The following is a 15,447-nucleotide window of genomic DNA, read 5'->3' on the forward strand; positions in this document are numbered from 1 at the left end:
ATATAAGCATTACTTATTTTTAGAGGGATGTGGGATGTGGCACTCACACAGGCTCAGACCACCAGAACTCCTCCCCTATAAAGACATTAGCATTACCCTGCGAACCTGAGCTGGGATATGGAGCCCTTACAACCACCACTAGAGAATTATGACAAGAAACACCTCCAACAACTCCTAACCCTAGTTAAGATTCATAAACGGAACCCTCTGCAGCTGTTGAGATTCATCTCCTGCTTTTGTCTGGAGCTCTGGGGTGGGGATCACAGACCCTGGCAGACACACGTGCTGACTGTGCAGCTGTCTCTGGAGGCACGCTCCAAGGACTCGGCCTGCCTCTTTGGAATGAGGTGTGCAGACACATTTTTTTCAGATTCGAAGTTGCATGAGAGCTACCATACAAAGCTGAGATGGCACACATGCCACCCGGTGATGTGCCTGTTCTTTTCGTCAAGAGGCAGTCAGGAAACAGCAGCATGAGTATTTCATCCCAAACTGTGAGGTCTTCCTAAATCTGGATCATTGCTTTCCAGATCTGTGACAAGAGGCAATGATGTTTTTCCACTGAGGATATGAATTCTAGTAAGATTTATTTCTAAGCCCTCTAGTAGGTAACCATCTCCCCTGCTCAGGTAACTAAACAGTGAGATCCACAATTTTTATTAGCAATTAAAGGATGGAAGAGCAAGAGGACGTATCAAATCCCAGACTTCTGCTGAGGACGTACCTGCCTTGTGGGTGACTCCCCTCACTGCTGCTAACCATGCTCTACCCAGCAGTAAATGCCTATTCTCAGACACATTAATTTCACAGCCTACACAACATTCTCAGTCAGGGCATGCTAATATTATGACTTGATACTACACAGGATATTTTTGTAGTACTTGATGTATCGAGTGTCTTGCAGTTTTGGTATTTTATTCATTTGACAGCCCTACAGAGTAGTAGGATAAACTCGTGCTATGAAGAAGGTCTAAAGAAAAGCAAAAGTCATTTCCTAAATATTTGGAAGCTAGGGCAGAACAGGACTCAAACTGGTGTTGATCAGTGATCCTGCCTAAAGCGCAATACTCAGAGCTTTCATTACAAAACTCTCACAGCATCTAATAAATGACACTTTCAATCAAAGTCATACAAGACTCTGAAAACAGCTACTGTCCCAACTACTGATGTTCTCTGAATAAAAACTCCTACTCTTACGCTAATGAAGTAGGATTAAAATAAACAGCTTTGAGTTCAAGCATCAAAAAAGGCAAAAACCACCTCTCATAGGGCAAAGCATACTAGAAAGTCTCTACAGTCCAACTTGGAAAAGAGAGCATGGGCCTGTGGACAGGGTGCTTCATCCACAGCTCTGCTAGAGTCCTGTAGCATAAACCCTCTTGTGTGCTCATGCCTCACTTATTTGTATGACAAAACAGTCTTCCTTTTATAAACTTATTACTCTGCCAGTGCAGAAAAAAAATCAGATTAAATAGCTAACTACCATGGAAAATAGTAGTTTTCCTAACTGCAGGGATTTTTACTCATGCCTATATATATATATAAAAATATATATGTGAGATGGTTCCTGTTTTCCCCAATTCCTGCATGTCTGTATTCCTGGTTCTAGAGCTGGCATCCTTTGTCAGCAAAGGCAAAGAATTTGGGAACAAACTAAGAGCAAACAGTCAGCGGGAAAGACATTGTGCATTACCTGTCTCATTTTCCGAACAGATATGGCTCCAAATAAGACACCAGCTGAGTGAGAATGCTAAATGAGCTGAGGAAAGGAAATTGTTCTTCCTGCTTAGTCACCAGCACCAACTCCTTGACATTCAATTCTGTTTCCCCTTAAGCCTCAGACACCCTCATTTCACCCAGTATTGTCCACGGAATGACAATTGTTCCCAACACACAGGACCATTATCTAATTTCTAAAAGCACCTGAGCAATCCTTGGAGTTGCAACCTTCACTTTGGAGTGCCATAACAGTTAATTCTATGTACTAAAGCCTGCTTCTCTAGTAACAAACAGAGAGAGATGATGTTTGTGTAACAACTTTTATTAGGTTTCAAAAATCACAAGCCCACCTCCCTGCAGCTCAGGGGGTAGCCTTGTGATGAAGAGTGTTTTTCTGTGAGAGGAGAAACAGATGGGGGGATGTAACAAACCAGATGCCGAGACCTACGATCTCAACTCTGTAGCAAGTCAGGAAAGTTTGTGGGAGAATAAAAGGACGTCTACAGCACACCAGACACCATGCCCTTTGCTTTGGCATGACAGCAGGCAAGACAGGAAGTCTGCCTTGGTTGTATTTTAAACAGGTTTTCGTATCTCCTTTCTAGGAGTCTGTTTTAGGACTGATTAATGTGTTTCTTTCAACATGGCCTTTCACTGGCTTGTATATAAGGGAAAGATAAGTGACTTTTAGAAAAATACAAATGCAGCCCAATTTAGTGTAACAATTACCCCACGGCTCAGCAGTCAATGGCTAACTCCACTGTGTGAGTGTCAGGTGATCTTATTTTTTGGTAATTACATGCCCTTAACACCAGGTTTGGGATCTCTCTGCAGAGATCCTGTCTCCCAGACAACAGCCCAAGTGCATGAATGCTTACTGCAATTCCCTTTGTATTGCTCTACTGCTAAACAGCCAAAGACACTACTCTACAGTTCTCTCTCTGTTGTTAATTCACCGTAGCTTCAGTCTCTTTATGGATTTTTGAGAGATAACATTGAGCAAAGAGCAGTGCTTTGAGCTTCCTTTTCAAGTCCAACAATTAACACAAACATTACCCTTCCCTTGGACCTATTACCATGCCACAAGTGTTTTGCAATACAGGCTAGAGCCACAACAAACACATTTCTCCAAAGCCTACAGGATGAGACAAGAGTGTATGACTGAACATTTAATTTAGCCTGCAGACAGCTTTCCTGTGTTTGTTTATGCCAAAATCAAATCTAAATAGCTCCATAAACCAAGCAAGCATTATTGCAATTTTACAGATGAGGAGTGCACAGAAGCAATGAGAAGTGACTCTTAATTTGAGTGCTCAGATTACCTAGCAAAAGTATCAGATTTAATGTCCTTCCATGCACGAAGGCTGTCTGCGTACTTGCACATAAACAAGTTGGGAAACTTCCCTTGCTGGCAGATGAAGTTAACTAGGATAAAGCCCAACAGAAACAAAACAACTAAAAGGGAAGCAGTCCAGCTCTTAATGGCAAAAGCAAAATAAACATCTATTGTTACATCTTAATACAGCCACATCTGCCTTTTGCTGTGTAGTTCCTGCCTGCTTTCATAACCCAACACTTACTTAAAACACTGCCCTGTAACACAGTAACGTTAAATAACACACGGCACTTTTCCCAGCGGAAAAACCTTTTAGCAATGGATAAATGAAGGCATTGGAGCACCCTCTCGCGGCAGGCTGGAAACAAGTGTTCGGCATGAGCAGCTGCAATCGATCCTTTTACCTTGTTAGCTGAAAATTATTTACAAGTATGAGCTGAAGGCCGTGAGTGCCCAGGCTCCGGAGGCACGGCAGCACCGGTGCCCTCTCCAGCTGGGCACGCAGGGTGCGGAGCCCGCTGGCCTCCCCAGCAGAACAAGGTGGGCTTTGTGCGGAGAGCGGCAGCTGCACGAAGCGGAAAGGCAGCCGAGAGAGGCTCCTCATGGCCAAGGGCTGCCCCTGCTCAGGAACAAAGCCCTCGTGGCACGCACAGCCTCAGCGCAGCTGAGAAGCAGCTGATGCACAGCAGAAAGCAGCCCAATGACCAGCACCTGGGGACACCATTCCCTCAGGTGGGACACAGTCAGACCAGCACCTGGGGACACCATTCCCTCAGGTGGGACACTGCCAGCACCTGGGGACACCATTCCCTCAGGTGGGACACGGCCAGACCAGTACCTGGGGACACCATTCCCTCAGGTGGGACACAGTCAGACCAGCACCTGAGGACACCATTCCCTCAGGTGGGACACAGCCAGCACCTGGGGACACCATTCCCTCAGGTGGGACACGGCCAGCACCTGAGCCCCCACAGCCTGCAGTTATTATGTTGCCTTGAGCATTCCACGTGCCACAGCCCCACAGGGAGTGTAAGCGCAGGGCTGAGTCCCCACCTGGGGTGGAGCAGGCACTGGGAGCCCAGCTGGGCATTATTCCAGAGCCAGGCTGCACCTAGGAGCAGTTCTAGGCTTTGCCACCAACCACTCGATGAGAAAAAGGTGTTTTATTTAGCAGAAATGCTTACATGGCACACAGAAAAGTCACTGCACCTCTGCTGTCACGGTGCAAGCTTGTGTGTGGATGGAAAGACACCTACCTAGAGTCTTGTTCAAATTTAGCTTAACCCTTTGACAATAAGGTAGACGGAAGCTATACAGACATAGTCACACCAAAATAAGAATTCGAATTTCTGCACGAGACTACAGACCACCTCAGCTTTGACAGATGTAAGCCCTGTGGCCTATTTCACCCTTTCAAAGCACATCTGTATTTTTAACTGAATGCAAGAATTTCTACACAGTGAGTCTGATTTAGAGGACAATGCCTTCTTTACATATATTTTACCCCTAAAGAATTCAAATCTATTTATTTGTGATGACCTAGAAGTGAGAACATTCTCTAACTAAATGGATGTAACAAGGGTTAAACCTGCTAGATTTCTGTCTCACAGGATAGCTATGGCAGACCAGGCCACTCCAGTCATCATCTGTGCACATACTGAGTTTGCAAATCAATCCCAAGGCATGTAATGCACCTCTGTAAGAAAAAAAAATATGAAAAATGGGCTTGATGTTCTTCTGTAGTTTGATATCAGAATCCAATTTATTAGATTAGTAAAAAAAAAAAAATCCTAGTTTCTTCTAACATGAAAAATCAGCTCCTTCCCCACATCTATGTTACAAACCTTATATCCACAGGGTTTTTTAAGATCTTGAATTTTTAAAAAAGACTAAATATAACTTGAAACACCAGCACTACAAAACACTACCATTTTCCTATTTATTCTAAGGATCTTCTGTAGATAAAGCCTTTTTAATCTCATAAAGTACCTCTGCTTTCTCTGTTTGTTCTTGGGATTAAAAATAAAAACAAACCAAAAAACCCAACATAAATCAAAATTATGTAAACCCAACAAACATAACCCCAAACAATGAGCATACAATTGATGACTAGTGAAAGAGTATTTCACTGTGCTTCACTGAGTAATTAGGCCAGAGCACAGGTTTCACACTGGTATTGATTACATGAGCTCTGTTCATCCCTCCCCAAGCTTAGGCATCTCCCTGCCTCAGAAAGAGATAACAAAACCTCCCCAAACCCCCCTCATCTTCCGAGGCAGGAGAGAGCACAGGAATCCTCTGGGGCCTGCAGAGAGGTGGCTCTCACTATTTAGATATGTTACTGCCACAAATGATAAAGCTCATCAGGCATACTCGATGGCCATCCAAGTCAGTGAAAAGCAGGCTTGAAAACAAACCAAAATTGAGTGATACCATCACAAAATGATCAAAGAAATCACTTTCAGAGCACCTGTTCAAGGTCTCACCTCTGCCCCAGCCTTTATGCCTTGATCAGGTTGCCACTGTGAGAGCAACTTTACCAAAACCCCACTTATTAAAATCAACAGTATTCCAAAGAGCACACACAGGACACTCAGCAATTTACAGTTCAAGTTTTAAAAACTTGCTATTTTAACTTTAGTATCTAGGAACTGAGCCTGAGAGCTGCCACCTATTAGACTGAATTTTTTTGTCAGTTTATAGGTGAAAAAACTTAATTTACAAGAGAAAATGAACCACAAATCAGCTCTCAGACAATGGATGCTGGTTTTTTTTTCACTTGTGCTGAAGGGAATGGTGAACACAGAAAAAGCCTTACAATTCAAACCTGTCTTTTAAGAAAAAACTGCATTAAACACAAGCATTAAGTCTATGTTTATGCAAACCAGCTCAGGCCTGTTATAACCTTGAGTTCTGCTGCACCCAGTGACCTAATGGAGGAAGGAAGCTATGTCACTATTCAGAACATCTTCAAGGTTATTCAGATTTCTTAGAGTCCATTTCCTTCTTCCTAGATGACCCAATTTGTATCAGTTTTTAAAGGATTTGCATAAACAGGCTTTTTTACTGCTAAACAGTCACTATACTTTCATTAATTGGCCAGTTTTGACAGATTGCTGGGTGGGAAACAACACTTTAAAATTTCTTCTTTTTAAAACCCTTCAAGGGTAATCTAAATAATCTTTCCAGCTTCCTCCTATTATTAAGCAATTTTCAGAAATACCAGTGTAGCTGTACCTTGTCTCTACTTCTGCTCTTGGCTTTCCTAAGCAGCAACACAAAATTGATATTCTCATCAGCCCTGCAGCCTCCCACGGGGTTTTGAATAGCAGCAGCAGAACTGAACAGTCTTGTTAACTCTGTGACACTGCTGGTTAGCAAAACCAACCCTGAGCAGCAAAGGCTTGGAAATAATCTCGACAAACTGAGCTGACCCTGCAAGCTAAGGAAGGCCTCATTGTATCAATTTACACTCCAGCTTGGGTTTGAAGGGCTACCTTCACAATGCAGGGGCTATGAAATTAGAACATACAAATATTTTGGGGTTTTGTCTTAGAAAACAGATCTGTGCTCCACAGACACCTTTTAGACCCCTGATATTCAGGGTTAATGTGGGAGGTAATACCAATCTACTTGGAAATGACAATATTTAAACAAGGTCCTACCCCAGGCCATGTTGGAGCGTACACAGATTTGTGATGGGGGAATGTCTCTTCACTTTGCAATTCCTGTACGTTTTGGTGTGTTTACTGAGGCACACTACTCTCTGCAGCTAACTTTTGGAAAAAATATGAGTCTAATTGAACACAGAATCTGAAAAACAGGAACACTTCAGGATCTATGCTACATGCTACAATATGTATAATATTCATATAATTTAGCCACTATTCACACAATTCTTTCAATCAGAAACATGCTGATACCTGCTGCCAAATTAGCCATGGTGCTGACCTTAGCTGAGATGACAACAAATAGGAATAGCCAAGACATGCCTGATGCTTTGTTGTTGGGATTATCATAAAAGAAACAAAGGAGAAGTGGACAGGGAAGTGTACAGGGTCACAAATCCAGAATGTTCTCATCCTCTTATCCTGTAATTCAATTGCTAATTTGACCCAAAGCAGCAGGAGATGGTTCCTATGCTTTTGCCATATATAGCTTATAACAAGAAGCTACTTCCATTTCACTTCAACAGTAAATGATAAAAACAAGAAAACACCAAACAAACCAGGAAAGAGACCAAAATCCAACCCAGCAGCATTATAAATTAAAGGATGAGGCATGCTGTCCTATAGAAAAATGAGTGTTCCTTCATTTAACGGCTACTTTTCTTACATAATTGTAGTCCCAATTCTTACATCACTATTGTCATAGAAAACTTCCAAATTAATTTAAGTGAAGCTCCAATTTTATTAATACATGTAGTTATTTTTAATTGAAGTATTTCAGTAATATTAAGATCCTAAGGACAAAGAAGAGGAAGGGAATTTCTTGAAAATGTGAGTCTTAAAAGAAGTATGTTTAACTGACCTCTAAAGAGCACCAGAAGATTGAAATAAAACTAACTTAATTTTTAGTGAAGTATTTCTGTACATCTTTGTCTGCCCCTCAAAAAAGGCGAAGTTATTTTAGGGCTTTTTTTTTTTTAATTCCTCTGCTGAATTAGCTGGTACTGAAAGCCACCTATTAAGAAGTTCATTTATACCCAGCTGCAGACAAGCAATCATACAGGGAGATGCACATGTCTCTACAGAGAGCCCTCAAAGCACAGGCAACTTCCGAAGCAGATACGGGTAATACAACTAAGCTTTGTTGTTGTGGTTTACAGCGTTACCAACAGGAAGCCTCAATGGTTTTGTAAGTGTCGCTTATTCTAGAGAGAATAATCTCTATGGGTAATACCAAGATCAGCCTTTAAAATAAAGTATTTCGTAACCACAAAGCCAGGGAAATGTGAAGGATGATGCAGTAACGGTGAGAAAACCATGACCTCAGACCCAGCAAGTCAATGCTGTTACCCCGCAGCACAAGCTTTTCCTTCCTGCTGTGGGGACGCAAAGAGGCTGCTAGTAGCCCAAACAACTACGAGAAACATTTCTTTACCGATAAATACTGCTCTGAATGCTGTTAAGAAGGAAACTTTCTGCCTACACTGCAGAATCACCTGCAAAGCCAGTCCTGGGGCCATATGCATGACAAGCCTTGCCTCACTCGTAATTACACGCTGTTAAAAGCACTGCTAACGGTTTGGCAAACAGCGATTTGGGAGATCAGGCTGGAAACAGAATGCACCTGAGGCTTTGGTCTGTGGTCATCCAGGCCTGGCTTTCTGAAACATAACCAGGTGAAACCGAGCTCTGCAAGTCACCAAGCAAAACCCAACTGTATTACTTTTAACAACTTCCACGTGCATCCGCACTGGAGTAAGTACGAACTGCTGTTTCTTGGTTTGTATTTGCTGGATTTTGATCGTTTCTTAAGACTGTAAATTAGTCAGCTGTCAGCAGTACTTAGAAGGCAGTTTATGGATAGTAAGTATCCTGGAAACATTAAGTTGTGACAACTAAGAGAAATGAGCTAGAATAAATCATGCTAACGATCGTCTGGCTTTAGCCATAAAACAAAGATCTAGAAAGTACAGTTTGACTTCAGCAAGGACTGGCCTGCTTTAGGAACAAACAAACATGATATATGCTGAAGTGGGTCACCGAGCAGGTCACTCCTCCTGAACGCCAGAGAAAACATGATTTCAAGCTTACTGTCCCAGAATCCGTAATCAGTACCAGCCATAAAACACTCCTGAAGCCAACCAAGATGCTAGAGCATCTCCAGGAGATAGTCCAGGTCTCCCCACTCTAATTATGTTGATCCTGCTAGATTAAAAAAAGACGGTTTAAGCCACTTGTAATAATTTGCTTGTGTGTCCACGTTCATTTCCCAATGATTTGTTCACTTGGCCATGTCCTTAATTCCAAAAAAAAATCCCACAATTTTTTTTCGCAAAACATTGCACTTGCAAGCAATAGCAAGTTTGTGAAATATTGCTAGAACAACTTGTACCACACCATCTGCTACATGGGGAGAACTGAGAAGTTGGAGATACGTCTGGGCTTTGAAATTTGATTTTTAAGTCAGTTCTGAGTAAAACCTTTTGAAGTAACTTCATTTCAGTCTTACCTTCTTGAGACTGTGTTCCCTGACTATGTGAAAAGAATTAGATCAGTAGTCAGTATTATATTGTCCCTTCCATCGAGCTGGTAGTCTCCTCTCATTTGCAAAATTCATTATGCAAAAATCCCAGCTAAACACAAGGTATAAAAATCAGTATTTAATGCAGTGAATCTGCAGGAATAATTTAGGTATGATGGAAAAGGATGCAACAGAGAACACGCCTATAAATTCATGTTCTACACGGGATGTTCCTCTAGACACTCAGCTGAACTATCCTTTATTCCCCCAATAATTAGTTAAGAGTTATTTATACATTGTGGTCCCACAAGATTTCTGATTTACAGTACAAAAAGCCACGCACTGAATACAGTGATTATATTCCATCTGCATGGGGCATTTACTGACAGGAAAGTCTGTGGGCAAGTAGCTCTGGCCCGAGCTTGCTGCATTTCACTGGGATGAAAAATAAAGAACATTTTAGACAGGCCACAAAGTGCAGTTGTTAAACTGACCCTATTTTCTCTCCTTCTTTCCATTTTCCTGCATCCAGCCCTTCAGTTTCACTGAATTTCAAAGGGACAGTGTTATTTATGCTTCTTCCTATTTTAGAATGTTTTTATCATGTGTCATAGCACTCTGACTGCCTTAGGGGAGCTTTAATGATAATTTTATTTTTAAAAGTATAGGCTTATCTTGCCTGACCTTGATGCACATAGTAAAAGGTTGCTAAACTCCTCCTCTAGAAAACAAAACAGGGAACAAATGTCCTGCGCCTGCTGGATCAAAAGCTCAAGTGTGGCAGAGCCTTCCACTACCCCAAAATATATCACCAAGGCAACTGTAGCAGTATTGCAAACAGGTATTGCAAAGGCTTCCCAGCCAGGATTTAAATAATCTGATTTTCCTGCAGTATGTGCTCTACAACACTCAGCAAGTCTTTTTGGAGATGAAAAGCATGCTAACACCATTCCAAAGAGTATCTTGATACAGTAGGCTGTTATCAGTGCTCTTCTGAAAGAAAATTAGAAGTGCCTCTGTTCAAAGGTCATACAAGGAGCCGAGTAGAGTTTGTGCAACTTGGAACTTGTTGGTTGTTGTTGCTTGTGCCCCTTTCCTCAAACAAATCTCTGAAAGGATCAAGAGATAACCCACTTCCCTCTTCTCTCCCCTGTTCCTCCTCCGGAAGGGAATGCTCATCCTGGAATGGCACCAAGTACTTCTTGAGTTTTCTGGTTGCACTGATCCGTAAGAATTTGACTGTAACTACTGCTCACTGCAGCTCTTGCCTGTCAAGTTGTTGTCCCTGCGGTACTGGCGAATTCCAATGGAGCACACGTGGGAACACCAGCATTTGAACAATCCTTGTGTTCACACTCGTCCTTTCTACTACCCTAACAGCAACCAACATGCTTATGATCCACTGCCTGCTTTTAGAAGTCACTGACTACATGCCAGGGATGCTCACAACGGGGCGTTTTGGAGGGCTAATTGCAGAAGACTGCAAATTCCACTATTATCTTTTTGCATCCTGGAGAACTCTGCTCCACAACTAATGGATCACACCAGTGTATCAGCTTGCTTAAGCCTTCTCTGCTCAACGTCACAGCAGTGCTCACAGAACTCAATACCACAGTGAGCTGAAAGCCCCAGCAGTCTGGGTGTCTGCTCTCATGGTGGAATAGTGGGGTCCCACGATACAGATCTCCTTGTTCTTTCCATAAAACAGAAAACATCTTCAAATTCCTTGCTTGTTCCAAAAGTACATCCTGACGTAGTGCTTCTCCTGTAGAGCTTCTGCCACAGAAGCTTGGTTTTTGTGCAAACAAAGCATGGGACAAACTGGCTCTACTCAATCTCTGGATTTTTCAAGGACATCTATGGTTCAAGTTAGCTGGGTGAAAATGTTTGTCTCAGATTTCTGGTAGCTTAGCGAAAAGGGTTTTACACTTCATCGATTTGACTCAAACTGCTCTTCAAAATCCTGCAGCAAAATGGGTCTGAGGCCAAAAACATTGTTTATTTCCACTCTTTTCATAAAAAATACAGAAGAAGCAACCCCTCAAAATTAACTTTGGCATGAGTACTCAGCAAGGTTTGCTGCTGGCAAAATGTGGTAGGAAAGCTGCCAACACGAGGTAGGGATTTATACCTGCAAGGCTCTCACACAGTCAACAGGCTGTCTTCTTCACATCCATGACTGCATCAAGGAAAGCCAAGGAAGGGAGATAATCCAGCCTCATCCTGTGACTGGCTGGTTTAGCCACTAGTGCAAGAGTGCTAACCCACAATCCTGTGCTTTTGCCATCACTTTTCATACACTGTGAATACATGTCCCAGAAACAGGATGGAAGGTCGAGCTCAGAAAGAAATTACTAGAAAAGAGGAATCTGGATCAAGTAATACCACCAGCAACCAGAGCATCTCAGTAGCAGAAGCATATGACTCACTTAAAGAAAACTTGGCTTGCTGCTGGCTAAGTAAAACAGGAGAGTAAGGTCATTAAATGAAAAATAAGAATACAAGTTGATGGTAAAAAATTCCCTTGGACAAGGAGAGTCGGGATCACAGGAAACAGTTTCTCTGACAAAGGAAGTGAATTCCAGATTCAGGAACACTACACACATTTTAGTTTTTGCCCAAGACAAGTATTTTAAAAGGTACCCAACTTTTACCAGCATTTGCTACAGATTATTAATACTGACTTGTTCACTCATTCCTACTAAAATGTGAAGGGAATTGGGGAACAATTTAACACAGCTGAGGCATTCACCAACACGGAAGAGGAGTTTGAAGCCTGCTCTGAAACTCTCAAAAACTGGGTTGCCAAAAAGTCCCGCCCTTTCTACATAATCTAACAATAAAAAGCTGTATCTTGTTTTTTAAGACACGCCCTCCTTTACAGTCTGCAAAGAAAATAACAGAAACAAGACCCTAAGTAAAGCTACATCCATTACCTTACCACTGAAAGAGATAACCTAAGCAATATAAACAGTAGAGAAATTATTTTGAAAGATACCATCGCTCTTATCCCAGAGCAATGTTCTTTTTATGTGGCACTGAACAGTTTTATTCAGTGAGTTGGCCTTCCAGGCTCATTCTTGTTTCTAGTTCTACGGAAGACAGAGCAGAAAGGCTGGCAGGGCATAGAATTTGTCTTCTTGGTCTGCATGCATGCTTCAGAAAGCTTTTCCTCTCCATTTCCCTGCCACTACATGTAAATAATTCTCCCTACCTTCTACCTCTGAAATTTAGTACGGTGGGGGGAGGAGCTAGAAGGATTTGCTCAGGATGCTGAACTAAATTACTACCAAAACATGCAGCAATAACGAAAAGAAGCACTTGAGTCAGTGTCAACTGCGTTGTTGGGAAGTCACTACACATTCCCACATGCCGTACTTCACTTCCCAAAAACGTCCTTGCTGTCCTTGCCTTGTGAGAGCAGGAACCAAAGCGTCATCTTGGTACCAAAACATGAAAACACATTTTGACATTAGCAGGAGTGTACGTAGCAGTCTCTACAGCATTCTTGCTCTGCTACTAAAGACTTAGACCCACCCCACTGAAAGAAGTGGGGTATGTGCATAACTTCTGAGATCTCCCTAACACTGTGAATGTGCAGTCTATGATAGGAATGTTTAAGCCAAAGTGCCTTTTAACATACAAAAATACAGAGCAAAACGTGAAGGTGCAATAAAATAATTCTTAGTTTTAATTTTGGGTCAGGCACTCAGCAAGCAAGTTTTGTTTTGGTTTTAAAGCTGATACCGCTCCCTGAACTCAAAAGCTGTGATAATGCTGAGAATTTTAAGAACCAAATTTAGTGTTGTGCTCTTATTTTGATAGATACTTACATGTCAGCATCACATCACAGCAGGTGATATTTGCTTTTAGACTGCTGGTTGCACGTTCCCTAATCTTTTTGCCTGAGCTCATTCTATTGAGCAAAAGAAAATGTGTATTGTCAGAAGCAGCCTGGCTTTACAAACACTGTCATCTCTCTCTCCACCTAAAGCCAAGCCAGTCAAGCTCTCCAGAGCTGATTCTGGTCTTTAGGATTTGAGATGCATCCGCACATCTACTTTCAACATGCTTGTCAAGGCAGACACGTTTCAGTTGATTTTACCTTCCAAAACTTGGCAACATCTTAACATAATGCACGAAGAGGTACAAAAACAAAAAAAAAAAGAAACATAGTTACAAAAGGGAGATTTGAAGTTGTGGGGGGTCCTTCTAAGAGAGGTTATAGAAACATGTACGTGAAACATTTCCGGTATCGGTTTACAGCAATAAGAATAGAAGTGGACAGGCAAAAACTTCATCTGAGAATCAGATGGCAGCTCTAATTCCCCCTTCAAAACCAAATTGTTTGCTCTGTCAGCAGCTATACAGAGTCTCACAGATTTAGAACAGCAAGTCACAAACGCCTCGGCAGTCAGACAAGGCACATGTTACCTTTACCTTTGTAAACAAAACCAGAGCTCGGAATCGCCGCGGTGACAGCGACCGAACCCCGCAAGTCCTGATCCCCGGCGGTGCCACCTCGCTCCAGCTGCGGCTGGCGGGCGGTCCCGATCCCCAACTCCAGCGGGCGGGGGGGGAAAAGCTCCTCCGAGGGCGAGCATCCCCCGGGACGCGGCGGCCGGGGCGAGCATCCCCCGGGCCGTGGCCGCCCCGCTCCTCCCGTCTGCCCCTCCCCTCCCCCAGTAAACCCACCACAACAAAAGAGGGAGGGGAGGAAGGCCGATCGCGCCCCTTTCCACTCGCCCCGGCCACTCACCGTGCTGGGTGAAGACATTGAATCCTCCCTCTGCGGAGCGCCCCGCCGCCTCCCGCCGGCGGCCCGCCGGCCTGGCCGCGCTGCTCCCCCGCAGCCCCCGCGGCTGCTGCTGCTGCGGCGGCGGCTGGTGCTGGAGCCCCGCGCCCGGCTCCCCGACGCGGCCCACCTGCTGCCCCATGGCGGGCCGCGCTCACATCCCGCCGCTCCGCCGCTGCCGGCCCGGCAGGCGCGTCCCGGCCCTCCCGCGGCCGGTCCCGGCGGCTCCCGCGGAGCTCCGGGCTGCGGCTCACGGGCTCGCCCCCGCAGCCCCCGCCGCCATCTTAAACCACAGAGCGCCGGCGGAGGGGGGACGGAGCGGCTCCCGCAGCCGCCTCCGGTCCGCCCAGGGAGGGGAGGGAGCGAGGGAGGAAAGGAGGGAGCGAGGGAGGAGGCTGGGATAGAGGGAGGGCGGGCGGCCGCCCCGCCGGGGCACGCCGAATCCCAGAGCTGTTTGGGTGGATCACCCAAAGGGAGGGAGGATCACCTCGAGCAGGTGACAGGAACGCGTACAGGCGGGTTTGGAATGTCTCCAAAGAGGGACACTCCACGGCTTCCCTGGGTAGCCTGTTCCAGTGCTCTGCCACCCTCAACGTAAAGAAGTTCTTACTCATGCTGAGGTCGAATTTCTTGTGTTTTAGTTTATGGCCATTGCTCCTCCTCCTGTCTCTGGGCACCACAGAAAAGAGTCTGGCACCATCCTGCTGGCACTGCCACCCGCGGGCACAGCAGTGGGCACGGGCACACGAGGCAATGCGCACGGACATGGGCTGAGGGGCAAGAGCCCACCCGGGTGACTCACCAGATCACGCCCCAGGAGAGGCCTCCCATCTTGGCCACGAGTGGCAGCCCAGGAGAATCACGGAGTATCCTGACTTGGAAGGGACCCATCGAGTCCATCTCTCGGCCCTGCACAGGACAGCCTTGAGAACCCCACTGTATGCCTGAGAGTGTTCTCCAAATACTTCGTGAACGCTGTTAAGCCATGACCACGGCCTCAAGGCTGCCCCAGTCCAAGCAACACTCTCCCTGTAGGCTACAGCCGGGCTGGTTTTCCTACAAACCCGAGCAGGTGCGAAGGTGAAGCCAGGGCCGTGTGCCCAGCTGTGGAAGGGAGCAGCCGTGGGCTTGTCCCAAGCCATGCACAAGGAAGTTGTTGCAGCCAGGTGAGGGTCAGCCCCTTCCCCCCAGCAACCAGGGACAGGGCGAGAAGTCACAGTCTTAAAGCTGTGCCAAGGGAAGGTTAGGTCGGACATTAGGATGAATTTCTTCACAGAAAGGATGATTAGACATCAGAATGGACTGCCCATGGAGGTAGTGGAGTCACTGTCTGGAGGTGTTTAAGGAAAGGCTGGATGTGGCACTCACCATAGTCTGTCTGACATGGTGGTGTCAGGTCACAGGTTGA

General features: G+C 44.7%; 1 protein-coding gene across 1 annotated transcript in view; it reads right to left on the reverse strand.

Annotated features, from left to right (window-relative positions):
* Nucleotides 1-14,196, reverse strand: part of ABL2 (ABL proto-oncogene 2, non-receptor tyrosine kinase) — a 45,779-nt gene extending 31,583 nt beyond the window's left edge. Inside the window, exon 1 of the mRNA XM_039555826.1 lies at nucleotides 14,004-14,196. Coding sequence (XP_039411760.1) covers nucleotides 14,004-14,181 — 178 coding nt within the window. The 5' untranslated portion in view covers nucleotides 14,182-14,196. The remainder of the gene's footprint in view (nucleotides 1-14,003) is intronic.
* Nucleotides 14,197-15,447: the final 1,251 nt, after the last annotated feature.

The sequence above is a fragment of the Corvus cornix genome, chromosome 8, assembly GCF_000738735.6.
Source record: "Corvus cornix cornix isolate S_Up_H32 chromosome 8, ASM73873v5, whole genome shotgun sequence".
Lineage (NCBI taxonomy): Eukaryota > Metazoa > Chordata > Aves > Passeriformes > Corvidae > Corvus > Corvus cornix.